This window comes from Urocampus carinirostris, chromosome 2 (assembly GCF_059441175.1).
Source record: "Urocampus carinirostris isolate Australia breed hairy pipefish chromosome 2, RoL_Ucar_1.0, whole genome shotgun sequence".
Lineage (NCBI taxonomy): Eukaryota > Metazoa > Chordata > Actinopteri > Syngnathiformes > Syngnathidae > Urocampus > Urocampus carinirostris.
Genome location: NC_142350.1, coordinates 13,048,450 through 13,063,787, shown reverse-complemented (window position 1 = coordinate 13,063,787; position 15,338 = coordinate 13,048,450). Strand labels below are relative to the sequence as shown.

The 15,338-nt window shown below is 40.1% G+C and overlaps 1 protein-coding gene and 1 long non-coding RNA gene across 7 annotated transcripts; both read left to right on the top strand.

Moving 5' to 3' along the window:
* The first annotated feature begins 318 nt into the window (after positions 1-318).
* On the top strand, positions 319-14,954 carry khdrbs1b (KH domain containing, RNA binding, signal transduction associated 1b). Of its 6 annotated transcripts, none has more exons than XR_015849758.1 (12): positions 320-663; positions 2,194-2,312; positions 4,354-4,470; positions 4,959-5,105; positions 6,366-6,496; positions 6,567-6,762; positions 6,884-6,951; positions 7,204-7,262; positions 7,698-7,889; positions 9,236-9,320; positions 9,682-9,751; positions 14,064-14,954. XR_015849758.1 is itself a non-coding variant. In XM_088328971.1 (9 exons), exons 1-9 carry the CDS (start codon positions 567-569, stop codon positions 7,805-7,807), a joined length of 1,044 nt encoding a protein of 347 aa, XP_088185097.1. In that variant the 5' UTR covers positions 320-566; the 3' UTR covers positions 7,808-8,868. The 6 variants fall into 6 exon arrangements, 2 of the variants coding, with proteins under 2 accessions (XP_088185098.1, XP_088185097.1); XR_015849759.1 differs by having other exon boundaries at positions 9,656-9,751; XR_015849757.1 differs by lacking the exon at positions 9,236-9,320.
* LOC148371081 (uncharacterized) lies at positions 9,764-13,598 on the top strand. Its single transcript, XR_015849761.1, has 2 exons — positions 9,764-12,382; positions 12,614-13,598. It is a non-coding gene; the product is annotated as an uncharacterized LOC148371081 (long non-coding RNA).
* Positions 14,955-15,338: the final 384 nt, after the last annotated feature.

The window sequence follows — 15,338 nt, the reverse complement described above, 5'->3', positions numbered from 1 at the left end:
GCATTTCAGGTGGATCGGCCGGTCCAAATTGTCCCTAGGTGTGAATGAGCGAGCGAGTTGTCTGTTCCTTGTGTGCCCTGCGATTGGCTGGCAACCAGTTCAGGGTGTCCCCTGCCCACTGCCCGATGATTGCTGGGATGGGCTCCAGCACCCCCGCGACTCTACTGAGGATAAGCGGTGCAGCTAATGAGATGAGTACTATTTTCGCACTTCTCACGTTTTAGTATGTGGGTATTCCTTTAACATGGGGCGCGGCTTAATGTGTTACACAACTCTGACGTACCATCCGGTTTCCGTCCTCCTTTTCACCCGGCTCCTTGTCTTCTTCTCTCATTCCAGAGCAGTCGGCGTGCTGTGTGGATCTCTCTCAAACAGGATAACCGACGGCGACGTTAAAGTAGCGGATACGTCCGACTCCGAAATCACCGTTAAAATTTGCTCAAAGGACATTTTCTCTACTCGTCAATCCGTAGTTCCATAAAAGGACTACTTTTCGTTGGGATTTTTTGGGGCCCACCAATAAGCTTTTAAGTCCGCCCAAACTCAACCTCTTGCTCTAACTCAAAATGGAGAACGGCGATAACACATACCTTCCGCAACTCATGGCGGAAAAGGACAGTCTGGACCCGTCTTTTACTCACGCTATGAAATTAATTGAAGCAGGTAAAAATGATGTATATCTTGTTCGGTATTTCCTGCGTGTTTGTGACAAGTTTGTCGAGAGGAAAGGCCGTCCGAATGACGACTCAAGTCTTTCGGCGCCATGTGGCGACGGTTGGGACTCCATTATGGCTCCAAGCTGAAGCCCGTTCACTCTGCGTACTTTCGATCAAATAACCCGTTACGTCCTATTTTGAGCGAAGTTGTTAATAAAATGTGCCGTTTGGCGTTAACTTTCTAGCTTTTATTGTATTTTACCAGTTTCATGTCTGTTCCGAATAACAAAGCACTTCCGTCTTTTCGTTGAAAAATACGTCAACTGCATTCACATTCTCCATTTTTATACTCGTAAAATCGGTAATTTCTGCAATTTAACCCGTGGCTGTAGACTCTTTGATCATTAGTCCCCAAGTGGCCACGAGACGGCCACCATCCCCCAGCAGACTCTTTGTCTAATCCCAAGCAAAGTTTGCACTCGCTTTACACTATTGTTTTCCCAGGTATTTATCATTACTGATTATTTGTGTATGTTTCAACGCGTTCTACAAGACATAAGTAAATTTAATTGATCACGACACGTGGGCTGCTCCTATTTGCAAACCTCGATAAAACTACCATCGTTTTATTAATTATACTCCGATATGGTAATAAAAACTTATGACTTAAAATACATCTATTCCAAATACCTTGCTAACGAATGTGCAATTAGCCCAGGGGCGTAAGTATGCACAATTTGCATGGGACCTATACCAACCCTGAAAAGTGAATTTAGCATAAAAGACTGGCAGATTACAATAATTTGGAACGATTGACATATCTATTGATCTTACAACCAGTGGTAAATGTTTTCATTGGAAGTTTGTCCAGGACTCTAATAAGGAAAGCCTTTAAAGAGGTAGTTTTGTCAATGCATGCTCGGGATTCGATTGTTATGAGTGTTGCAAACGCCGATTTTAACTAGGCTTCTAACGAGGTGGTATTATTTATACAGTTGTAAAAGTAGCGTAAATTCAACTGGGCGCCATAGCTTGATATGGAAATAGTCGAAGTTCAAACTAGGTTTGTTTGATGACGTAATTTTATTGTTCTTAAAGTTTTATAATGCTACAAGGTTAAGGCAAAGCCCTTTAATATTTAACCGAATGCATCAATCATTTTGTATACCCATAAGAATAAAACTCTTGAATTGACTTGCGTATTAGAACTTGCAAAGATTAGGTAATCACAACAAAAGCCAATGACAAAGCGTCTCCTAAATAAAGTGATACGTGGGTTTAGGAAAGTAAAATCTTTTTTCTCACAACCATCAAGTGTGCAGGACCTTTATTTGCTGTTGCATATTTATTGCAAGATATTTCACATAGCTTAAATGATTAAAACAGGTTGATAATGTAATCACAGAACATATGTTGAAGATTTTCATGTAAGGTTCATAATTATTTTTTTACAATCTTCCTGTTTGCAATCTATTCCCGTTTTGGGTTTTTGAATCAATGTTAACTCATCTTGTACAATCGTGTGACTTTGTTGCAGAAATAGACAGGATCCAGAAAGGCGAGTCTAAGGAGCCAGAGACCTACCTTGATCTTTTCACAAACAAATTCATCAAACTCAAGGAGCGAGTCCTTATACCTGTCAAACAGTACCCCAAGGTGACTTTTTCTAACTAGCTATATGTATATTTTTTTTACTCTTGCGTATCTCACTTATTCCTTTCACCACTGTGATTCAATTTCTCGCAGTCCAGGTTCAATTATGTGCGGTCACATGGTTACTGAGTCTATTTACCTCTTGTTCTTGATTGTAAAACTCTGGTTAGATTACCGTATTTTCCGCACTATAAGGCGCACCGGGTTATAGGGCGCACCCCGAAAAAATAGTTTTTGGTCCTATTTTTGACATACATAAGACACACCGGATTATAAGGCGCTACAATGGGAACGTCGACAAAACAGTCAGATGGTTCAGTCAAGCTTATTACCCCCTTAACATTCCCAAAGCTTGCAAAGACGCAAATACGCGTCGAGAAGACGTGCGGATGCGGTGTCCGTTCGATGTCACTCAAATGCATCGTTCCATCATTCGGATATTTAAAGTCTTGGGATTCAAGAAATTCCAACCATTCCTAAGTTTCTATTTTCTTTTTTGCTCGCAACTTTACTGTGCATATGATAATAAACACTTGGAATTTAGTTTAATTTAAAAATAGACACTCCATTCCATCCATTATCTGCGCCGCTTATCACAGAAACATCGAGTTCAGTCTGAAACAAGATACAGGGACAATATAAAACCCGGAGTAGCTCACCGAAGTCGTTGTGTTCATAATAATGTGCAGCCAATGTCCTCCTATATTCGTGAGGGTAGTAAATCCAGGAGAATAAAATATTTACAAATACAGAATAGGAAAAAAAATGCATTCTCTATGCCGTCAGCCACGTGCTATACACATTCATCTTTTTTGGCCAATTGCAGGCTTTGTTTTGCCGTTTAAGCCAATGCCAGCCTGTAAATGATAAAAAGGATCCGCCCCCTGACCTCCGAATAACTTAAGCCAATAGTGATCGATTCAAATGATGATTTACACATTGGTTAGCCAATGAAACGCCGGTAAATAAATCCCAGCATACACCGCGTACTACTTGGCGTTCGGGGGGAAATCTAGTCGGCAGGTGCAAGTTAGTTGGACAACTTTGCAATTTAATAGAATAGAATATACCTTTATTGTCATTGTTACAAAATGGGTTAACATATTGTGACAACGAAATTGGGCATGACACTCCAGTTTTACACATTCACAGTGAGGTATAAGCCAAGAAGATAAGGGAACAGAGAAGATAAGGTTATAAAACAAGGGGGATATGGCTATAGTTATAATTTACATGGTATTTACACTAGAAATGTCAGCATGTGGGATGTTGCATACAGTGTTATCGTGATACCGTTGGTATCGTAAGGGTTGTGCAATATTGCATTTGGTGCAAAGTCATCATAGTGCAAAAAAATAGTCAGCATATGCATTGGTGCAAACATAGACATCATAGTGCAGAAAAAAGAAATGGACAGACATTGTGCAAGGTGAGCAGTAAACATAGTGCAGTCGACATGTGCATATTGATCCCTAAATAAGGCGCACTGTATTATAAGGCGCAGGGTCAGCTTTTGAAAAAAATAAAGGCTTTTAGGTGCGCCTTATAGTGCGGAAAATACGGTAGTTTAAACACAGCGGTGATATGAAATGGCATATGTGGCTTGTATAGTTCCTTTGACAAGGTGTTTCATTATCCCACTGCTCTGGATTCATGGGTCTTTTCTACACCATATAAATTTAATCTGGATATAAGAAAATCTTGTGGGATTATTTTGGGGGTACAAAATTAATCACAAAGCATATTCCTTCATCTTAATATTAAAGCATAGTTAACTTTTAAACCTTACCCAAGACTCTGACGCCGTTCTATTTCCAAGGCACTTGCCTGACATTGGACATTGTCAAGTACAAGGTGGATTAGGAAGGTTTTTTTATTTATTTATCCGCATTTCGCTGGTCACAAGACTTGTCGCACTACCGGCTTCAAAATGTATTGTAACGCGGAGCATGTGCTTTTGATTACCAGTCAAATGATAAGGGTTTTGTTTTTTGTTACCCCCTCTGCGTGTGTCCAACTTTGTCTGCTTTGCTTTTTTCTCCAGTTCAATTTTGTGGGCAAAATCCTGGGACCCCAAGGCCACACCATCAAACGTCTCCAGGAGGAAACTGGGGCCAGGATCTCTGTGTTGGGCAAGGGCTCCATGAGAGACAAAGCTAAGGTATGAGAACAGTTGGAAAGTTTGAAATTCATTTAAAGGTAATATTGCTTTTAAATGGGATTGAAAATGGTTTGAGTCTGTGGCTTTAATATTTGACAGTTGGTAATTTTAGTTTTCCAAAAGAGAAAGGGTAGTGTCCGAAAATATTTACTTGTAAAGCTGTACAGATCATTTTGATGTAAAGTTGCACAATATGACAAGACAATTAATTGTATGCCAATTATGTTTAATATTTAAGTTATTTTGTGAAATTAAAACTGAACTATTTCTCATCGTCTCAACCCAAACATTGTACATTTTCGATTCAAACATTTGTATAAAACTTTTCTTAAAGCCCCCGTACATCTTTCTTATTTGGTATCTGCTCGGGTAGCCGTTATTTGCATGCCTTATAAGGCTGCCTAACCCCGCTGCATATCCGCTCTTCTAGTGTAAGTTTTAAGAGATGAGGGAGACACTGAAAGTAAAATTGTCTTTCTAATATGCAGGAGGAAGAGCTGAGAAATGGCGGCGAGCCAAAGTACAGCCATCTGAACATGGAGCTGCATGTGTTCGTCGAGGTGTATGCCCCCCTTCCTGATGCTTACCTGCGTATGGCCCACGCCATGGAGGAAGTCAAGAAGTTCCTGTTTCCTGTGAGTTGTGCAACACATCATTATTTAGCACTGTTGTCATTAATTTTGATATTGACCAGGTGGGGTTGTCTGAAATACCCTGACATGTAACATTATAATAATTTATTTTATTGCATAGGTATCTATTAGAATAAAATGCTTGTATTAGGTGTAAATGAGCAGGGTAATGGGAAAAAACACAGTTGTGCATCATTCTAGAAAGGAAAAGCGTTGTACGGTGTGTTTGTTTTTGATACAAGTTGGGTCACAGTGCTGTGTTCTAAATTGCTCTCTAGAGGAAAGCAGGCTAATGTTGAGGAATTTCCCTACGGGGATGAATAAAGTATCTATCTATCTAGATTTCAAGCATCATTGTAAGTTGTTCAGTTGAGGTGTTTTTACAAGGAGACGTGAACTCAATGCGATCAAAGGATTTAGAATTTCAGACATTTTTGTGAGCAAACATGCTTTTTTTGACGAGTACACAGAGAGAGGACAATGTAAAGAAAAATCAACTGCACTGCCATATTTAGCTTGGCCATTTAACGCACGTCCCACCAGAAAAATCTAAATGCCTTGGTCCTTCTAGCTTCATCCATTACCATGTATTTTAACATTTTTGCATACATTCTCACTGAGCTCATCTAACACCTCGCGATGTAAAGATTTGTCACCCAGCTTGTCTGAGGTGCTGCGTCTGCGACACGTCGTCATATATTTCTCTGCGATCAGTCAAATGGCTTCTGCTTTTAGCCTGCCACTGAAGGTAATTGAAAGCTGCCATCTGCCCTTTCATTTTCGAGCTTGTTCTGTCTTTTTCACCATCATTAGAGTTCTGTCTTTTTTTTTCACTGTAAGGCCGTTGTATGAAATAATTGATTGGGTCACAGTGCTGTGTTCTAAATTGCTCTCTAGAGGAAAGCAGGCTAATGTTGAGGAATTTATGGTTCCAGTATCTTTTTTTTTTTTTTTGTTTGTTTGTTTTTATTAAATGAAACCCACACCAGATCCAATAGAGCGGTACAAGGAAAGTGTTTTCACAACCTTGTAAACCAGTCCGTTTTGAAAACCAGTTATTTGAACATGCTATGCACAAGTTCATTAATGGCTTCTTCTCCTTCTTGGAGCCCAGTGTGCTGGCTTTTGGCCTTTTGCACACGTGAAGTCTGCATGTTACATCTAATGTTATCATTTGGCAAGGTTTAATGTTAGCTTTGTGTTATGTTATTGCTGATGGGCTGCTTCACGGTGGGTCACATTCCTCGTGTGTTGTACATGCAGGATGTTACGGACGATATCTGCCAAGAGCAGTTCATGGAGATGGGCTACTTAAATGGAGGCCAGGAGCTCGGGGTGCGTGGAAGAGGCGGCATGGCAGTTCGAGGACGCGGCGGGCCCCCGGGAGCACTCAGGTAAAAAATGTCCCGAAAAATATATTTGGAGACTTGATGACTGAGCGTGCATCCTTGCCCCGTCTCCCAGGGGTAGAGGGATGCCTCCACGTGGACCTGGTCGGGGAGCTCGTGGTGCAGGAAGAGGAGTCCCGCCAGCCCGTGGTGGTCCAGTAGCCAGGGGAGGCATGGCATCACGTGGTGCAAGGATGTCTGGTGGTGGGCAGCAGAGAATGCTTCCCCACCAGCACACTCCTGCAGCAGTTGCAGAAAACTATGAGGCATTTGTGAGTAACTGATGTTCTTTGTTTGTTTTCATAGCCTGTTTTTTATGGGGTCAATCGCTATAAGCTTTCTGTCATGCATTCTTCCCTGTTGTCTAACCCTTCCCTCGTTCCTTCCCACCAGGCCTACGACGAAAACTACACTGATGACACCTACGCGTCTTACGACAGCTATTACAGCCAGCCACAGGCGTGAGTGAATCGCACGTTTTTTCTTCACACCTGCCATCTTCGCTTGAAATCTGTTTTGAACTGTTCTGCAACAATCCAAACCGGAAACCACTTGGCTATTTGACAACTCTTAATGCTTTGAGCTCTTTTTGGAAACCAATTACCAGCCCCTTCAGACAATTCACTCCCAGGGTACTTGATAATGATTCTAAATTTTTCATGTTTGTTTTTTGGGTTTGTTTTTGTTTTTTGCTTTTCGCCCCCCTCCATCAGAGAGGCAGAATATTACGACTATGGACATGGAGAGTCTGCTGAGTCATATGAAAACTTTGGTAAGTACATCTTGTACGTTGATGGTACCTCTTCATACAAGCTTGGTTGTGCTTGTGGCTCGAATTACTTGTGTATTGAGCAAATTTTCCCGACGCGAAATAATGACAAACCAAAGATTAGTGATAGATCTTGCATGCCTGTCAAAGTTGTTGTCCCTTTATAGCACAATTTTTGAAAATATTTTGATGTGCATGTGTGAACTGGACAAGCTGACTTTTGCAGTCATGGGCGGTCTCTTGTGGTAGCCTCTGGATTTTCCTAATCGCAAGAGACAGTTGTATTAAAAGAAACTTGTATACCGAGATTTTCGTGTTTGGGGGGTACCACTGTATTATCTTGGCCTTTCATGTGCCGTGTTTGTATGGTCACACCTTAAAAGTGGTTTTGATTTCCTAACCAATTTTTAACAATGAAAATGTTTGTTTGGCCACCAGCTCAAGATGACTGGAACGGCACTCAGCGGGCGGCTCCGGGCAAAGCCGCGTCCGCGGCCAGAGGAGCTGGCAAGTCAGCCTTCAGGCAACACCCATACCAACAATACTGAAGCGGACCCACCGCCCCCTTACAGGGCTGCCCTGACGAGTGCCTGTTGACAACGGCAGCTCACTTTAGCAGCCCCAATACAAGTAAATGTCCGTTTTAGCTTTGGTTACTTCTTGTTTTGTTTTACTCTCATTTGGACTATTTACAGCTTTGGGGACTTTGTTTTAAGATTTTTACAGATACCACATGCCCCATTACACACAGTACACAACCAAAGCAATTTCTAGACTTACTCTTTGGTTTGGTTGGTTTTCTGTTTTTTGTTTTCCTGACCAATCTCCCTCTCTGGCGTTAATGGCATTGTTTATTTTTTAAAAAGAATAAAAAGCAGCTGTTTTGTAATAGTAATTTGAATTAATGGCTCATTATCCACCTGTCTTAGATAACATAATTTTGTTGTTGTTGTTTTTTTTTTTTTTTAATGTCTAATCTGTAAAGGTTCAGTTGCAGATTCCCGAATAGGCTACATTTCAAAATTCTGTCAATATAGTGAATTAAAGATTTTTTTTTTTTTTTTTAAACATGTCAAAATCTAAAAAATAAAGTTTAACACAGCTCAAGTCATTTTTGTGATGCTTTGTTTTAAATAGTTGTAAAACATTTTTCAGTTAGATTTTAAGACTGCAATATTTGTCATTGTCCTGTTAGAGTTTTGAAATATAGCCCTAATAAGACACTGTTGAGATGGCCTGTCCTCATATCCTCGATTTGAGTAAATGTCAATAAAAGCAACTCCATTCTAACATACTCTGCGCAAAATGGCCTGGTATGCTACCCAACATGTGATTTGATTTTACATAAACTGCATGCCTGAAAAGAGAAGAATCCAAAGGATTGGGACACAAATCTCCACATGGGTCGTCTCCATCGAGAAGGGATCCTGCAGCTCTATCCCAACTCTTGTACATATTTTAAAACCTAACTGTACTTACTCTGTACCCTCTCCATAAAATGCATTATGCTACATGTGTACGCTTGCCTAAATAGGTTACTAAATCTGTCCAAAAGATGTTTTGCAGCAGTTTGTCAATAAAGCTTAGTGGGTTTTTGTATGAAACGCAACATGCTTTTGATTTCTTTCCTGTCCTAGTATAGTCTGAAATTGCCTTTTTGTTTTCAAAACGCATTTTAAACCCTAAATGAGTTCTGCTTTCACGTGTGTCGACCTTAACTCTCCTAAATGATGTCTTGATGGATTATCAAAAGAGCTCGACTTATTCTCTCTCTCTCTTTCTATACTTTTTAAAAAGGAACCTGAGGTAAGGCCGCTAAAATAAGCTGGATAGCTCCCTAATGTGTAGAGTTGTAAAGCTTTGAATGCCTGGTATGTATAAGACTTTTTCAATCCTACCTGTGCTCTCGTATTAACAGTTAATGACGTTTGCTTTCATCGCCGCTGCAAATTAACTGAATTCAAACCACCATTCAGGATCTAGGCCTCGTTGTCATGAATGACACACTAATGGCAGTGCAATGGAGAGGAGGCTTTTAACCTATACAACTCCACTGTAAAGGTAATTTAATCCTTAAATGTTTAATTTGGCAGTGTGTTATTATCCTTTGATATAAATGCTTTTAAAAGTAGCAACTCAAGCCAAAAAATACTTTAAAATAAGTAAAAAAAACAGCTTCAATGTATTTTGTGATAAAAAGATTGTTGTGTACTGACCATCAGGCTAGTGTTAATGCAAGGTTTGCTAAAATTAACCAATCCAAATCTGTCAATTAATTGGTTTTGTTAAAAAAAATGTTCCACATACACAAATGTACCTTATGCATGAGCAGATGTTATCTTAAGGTGTTGCATGACTCATTTCATGAGTATCCACAATGTGCTTTTGTTGATCAGGAATTGATTTGGGCTCTTTCCCTCAGGCCCGTCTAGGCCTCTGTCAGAATGGCAAAGGGGACCCATACTGCTGGAGCCAGGCCACGTGACACCCAGGTTGGTCTTCCACCCATACTTTCTGTCAATGAGCCCTGCCTGCTCCCATGGCCCTTCAGGCAGTCTCATGTCTTTACGGGCAAGCATTTGAGGTCAAACACGTTACTCCAAAAGCAATGAAAAAAGCTCACTTGGATGCTTTTTCTATTTGTGAGTTGACCTTTTACAAAGGATCAGATTCATCAATTTCCTATTAAAAGGAAACTAAATACCAGAGTCATGGATGGCACTAGCAGTCGAGTCCTTTTTGTGGACTATTTTCTCCAAGTGTGCTTTAACTGCATGCTGCCAATGACCCCAGTGTTTCAGCAGTGGCACTTCTCTGGTCTCCTGTGTCCTGACAAGCGCACCATTGGCAAGTGGCGGCGCTTGTCTGTAGCTCAACCAGTTGAGTTAGACCAGTGCGTCTCACTTTTCCGTAATGTCTCCCGTAGGAAGAGGGGGGAGGATAAAGGTCGCAACCCCCAAACCAACTAAACGACAGAAAATTGTATAATTTATAAAATTGCTTAAGTAAACATCCTATAAACACCATTTTATTATTAGTGTTTGATTTAAAATAAGAAATAACAACAAAATGGCTTGCCAGACTTGGCTGTCTAGAACTTTTAGCCCAAACAAGGAGAAAACCAGAGAAGCAACCAAGAGGCCCATGATCACTTCGGAAAAGCCGCAGGCATACACAACTGATGTGGGAAAACGCATGCATAAGTTGGTCTTTGCATAAATTAGCCATTTTTGGAAGAAGGTCAAGAAAGTCCTTTTGAAATACCATAGAATGGCCATAGATGAGGCAAAATTTGAACTCTTTGAGCTGGATGCCAAGCGTTACGTTTGGCGTAAGAGTAGCACTGCACATCACCCTGAAAACTATCCCCGCTTTCCAACTTGATTTTGGGAGCATCATGCTTTTCTTTAGCAGGGACTGGGAAGATAATTGATAGGAAGATGGATTGAGAGAAATCAAAGGTGATTCTGGCAGAGTCCGAAAGAAACATGGGAATGGGGCGCTGGTTTGAAACTGGAAATATGGCAATGTCAAAGTTTTTGTGGGGGGGTCCCAATACTTTTGCTATGCACTGTATGTGCAAGGCGTAAGCTCGGTGTAGAAAAATATTCAACATAATCAGCGCGGACTCTGCCAATCACAGCACTGCTAATGTAGTGGAGGTGCAATTGCACTTTTTTCTTAGTTGCAAAAAAGGTTCCCTTTGGTCATTTGCGCCCTATTTTTTAGAAAGTCCCACTATTTTAGAGGCACTCTGCTAGACGGCATGTGTGTCGCGCCAACACTGAAAAATTATCTAATGAGCAACGAAAAGGGAGCTTGGCTATTCCCGGAATAGAAACTGATAGTTACAGGCGAAAGATGCCGGGGCGAGAACTGAGCAGACGATAGCTCACAATGAAGCAGCCCAAAAAAAAGAGCATTCGGAGAGGAACATTGCCGGTCACGCTTAAATCACCGGCGGAGATCAATAGTTTCTGTGAGCAAGGCAAAATCTGATGGCAGCACAAGTTGAAAATATTTCATATACATATCTCATCTTCACAGAATGATGTGTCCTACTTTATTTAGGCAAGAATACAAATCCCTGCATTTTTTTCCTCAAAATATTATTTCCTTTGCGCAGTGTGCATGATTGAAATGGCTACCTGTGACGTTGAACTTGATTGAATGCACTGATGGATGTCACATTTTGAAGGGAGAAACTACCTTTACTCTGATTAGTTTTTCTCCCTACTGCATACATAATATTACACCTGGGCACTAAATCAAATTTGATCAATTTGTCATTTAAAAACTTGATTATTTGAAAATGTGCTGAATTGTTGAACGGATTCAGGGAATGGCTACATTTATTAACTATCTAAATGTTCTCAAACCTTTAGCCGCATTGGGATAAAAGTTTGTCATTTAATACTAAGGGGACATGTTAGGGTCTCCTAGTGGTAAAAAAAAAAACTTCGTTTGTTTAAAATGTTAACATTGATTTTCAACAATAAGAAAAAAATAAATGAGGTATAATATGAACATGCATTTAAAAAAATAAACACACTTGTAGGTCTAACCATTCGTATTTTATGTCATGTGCCTTACCTGTACTGAGCTTTCAAGTACTCCATAACTACAAAAGCCTGGGAGAAAATTAATGATTCATTTTGGTCAGTTTGACTCTAGTTTGTATTGTTCCTTGTTTTTTTTTGACACCTGTTTTCACTTGTACTACATTACACAGCGACTTCTGGTGGTCAATAAATACTCACTGTCCCTTTTTAAAATTTGATATCATTGCTGACGTTATAAAAGACATCCGTTTTGCTATGTTTTTACTTTTCCCTCTTTGCACAATTCTCATCTCATTAGCTACACCGCTTATCCTCAGTAGGGTCGCGGGGGTGCTGGAGCCCATCCCAGCAATCATCGGGCAGGGGACATTTGTCTTTAGCAATTTGCATATACTGAAAATGTACACTTTACACTTTTTTATAAATAACAATTTAATTTGTTTTAGAAACGCCAAGAATTAAAGCAAAGAAACAGATGTCCCTTTTCAAGCACTTAATTTGATAATAGTTTAAAAACTCAACTTCAGAGCCTGCCCTATTGTTCTGTTGTTGTTCATTAAAGTGGATAATAATAATAATAATAATAATAATTTCCTTGTATTGTCATTCTGTGTAACAATGTACACAGAACGAAATGTCGATCGCACCTGACCCGTTGTAGCGAGCCGATGCAGCCGCAGCCAACAGAGGGCGCCGCCGACCACTTTTTAAGTCTTAGGAATGACTCGGCCGGGGCGCGAACCACCGACCTCCCAGTCTCAAAGCGGGCGCCTTACCATCTAGGCTACTGAGCTGGATACATATCTTGCTAAATAATCTTGATAGTAAGAGCGAGTAAAATGTTGCCAGTCATTTTGATGTTGTGGACACTGGGTAGAAGAGGCACTAAATCGATGCGTTTTCGTGGTAATTTTTTTTTCACCATTTTACACTTGTTTGTATGGGTGCTTGAAATCCTTACCCTTGAACATAAATGTAGTTTCAAGGATAGAAAAGTGCTTGAATAATAGGTCGACTTTGTTGTTAAAAAAAAAAAAAAAAAGTTGCCGTGTTCCTCAACAATTGCTTACAGAATGCTGACTCCTCTTGGGTGGTTTTGCTTTGCCATTGCATTTCTTGCCTCCTGATTAACGGCAGCTGTCATTAGCTTGTATGGCGTTTGTCCTATGAAGCGTCATAGCCCATTTTTGGGTCACGCCCAAGAGGACAGGCACATGCTAAACAGGGCATTATGAACTGTGTTTTGGTGCAAGGATTACGTATTGATTATGGACATTGATGGCGTTTCCTAGTGGTAGATTGAGAAGAACTTGCTGCAACTTAAAATATGCTGCAACTTAAAATATGAGCTACGTATTGCCCAACAACTACATGCGAAGAGATTTGTTTCAAATATTTACACGTATTTTTCAGATCCACAAATAGTAGTGGAAGATTGAAAATTGTAAATGCAGGGTTCCAGCGGATGTTGCAATAGTCTCAAACCATCAAATTCCTTATTCTAAACAAAGCCAAAATTGGCATTAAAGTGTCTTAAATCTAGTTTTCTAATCTCCTAAACGTGGACACATATGAGTAAGTAAAAAAAAAAAAGTTGTTCTATGCTTCATGAATGTAGCAGAACAGTTTTGGAATTAATAACTTTCTGCTGGTTTTTGACTGAGGATCCACGATTTACTGTAAACATGCATTTGTTTTCTGTGTCAATAATTTTGGAGAGGGCAATGCTTTTTAGATGGAAAGTTTTCGGGTGGACCAAATGTAATTTAACCTTTTTTTTTTTTTTTTTTTTTTTTTTTTAAATTGTTTAAACATCCCTCTTATTTGAGATGTTTTTTTTTTTTTCATGTTCTATTTTTTCAATTGTTTTTTGGTTGATTCAGTCTCAAATTTGTTTTCAAAAGGCATTGAAGTCTCAAATTTAACTCGACTTCAGCTTTAGGAACCCTAGGAATTTTGCAGATCCATGGATACATCTGCAAAATTCCACTAAAATTAACTGGTCCTGGAGAAATTGGAAAATTAATTTTGAAAGTCCCTAAAGTTCCTTAATTTGTCCGTTACAAAGGTTGTGCAAACCCGGGTAAACATTGTAATCATTCAGATGACTGAAGAAAAAACAGATTTTCTTTTTCTATCGCCAAGCCTTTCATAAACCCTTGCATGTTTCAGCACTTTGACTTGTGTTTGCATGTCTGGTCGTGTTACAATTTCATCCTGTCTCCCAATGTCTTTCCTACAGTTACTCAGGAGGTGCTCTTAAGCCGCCAGGCGGAGATGCTGAAGTCAGCTCACGCATAACGGGGAAAGGGTCCAAGCTCTTGTTTCGGGGACAAAGACCTCTTCTCGGAATCCCCGCAGACTTTTAACGAAGGGGCGGCCCTTTTTCCCCAAGTTTGTATCCGACGACTGCCGTCATTGTTTTTGCCGATCGAGATCCTCCCCGACACCTAATGCAATTGTTCCACTCGGATTTGGTGTCAAGCAGGCGCTACTCTGAGTGGTGCCGTGAAATTCATTTTAATTCCTGTCAGGCCTCGCCGTCAGATGCGTCTGTCTCGACTGGATTCTAAACATTTGAATGCGGTGTGTGTCCCAAATGATGTGCTTCGCTGCATGGAAAACCCACAAATATGATTGTACAGTGAGAATTTGAGTTTTTTTTTTTTTCTTTTAATGAACAAAAACATTTTTATCACAGATCCCTTAACCGCCAGGATTGTAGGGGCACCACTCGCTGTGGTGTGTCTTGGGCAAGACTTGGTGGTGTCCATCCCCCTCAAGGTGTTTTTTTTTTTGTTTTTTTTGGGGAAGTAAGGTTTTGCTTTACCCCACTTAAAATCAAGTACTACTGTCTTCCATGCTTACCAGTAGTACGAGAACTCTTCTTACTAAGATACAGCACCTTGATCATCGGGTCGCCATTGTTTTTTGGCGTACAGCGCCGTCCTCTCTGGAGATGAGCCCGAACCCTTGCATTGATGGGCAAAGGGTGTGACAATACCGATACTAGATCCTAAATCACTGAAGTAAATGATTTGATCAGAAATTTTGAATATCATCGTACAATCCATATTGCATTGTTTGTGGTTTCCATTTCTGTTGAAAATAAAGTTTTCTGTTTATGACATTATGTCTTTTGCATTTGTGACATTAAAGGCTCCGGTACCTGTATGTTATTCCTGCAATCAAAATTGATGTAGTATAAATTCATCATATTTAATCTTTTAAATCTCAGCAAAGGGAGATAAGTGACTTAAAGTAAAATGGACAAACGCAAAACTTAATTCCTCATTAAAGCATTTGCGCCAAGGGTCTCATTATCATTAAGGTAAACTAACAACTTTTGTGCAAACCTACCTTTTTCTTGTACGAACCCAAACATGCACGAACTTTGCAAGGAGGTTCTCGCTGTTTCCGGTATGCGATCACACGATTTCAGTCACCATGGTGATCGCGCTCCTGCAGAGGTGCATGATCTGCATCACGAAGAGACCATGCCATCTTTTTTTTTTTT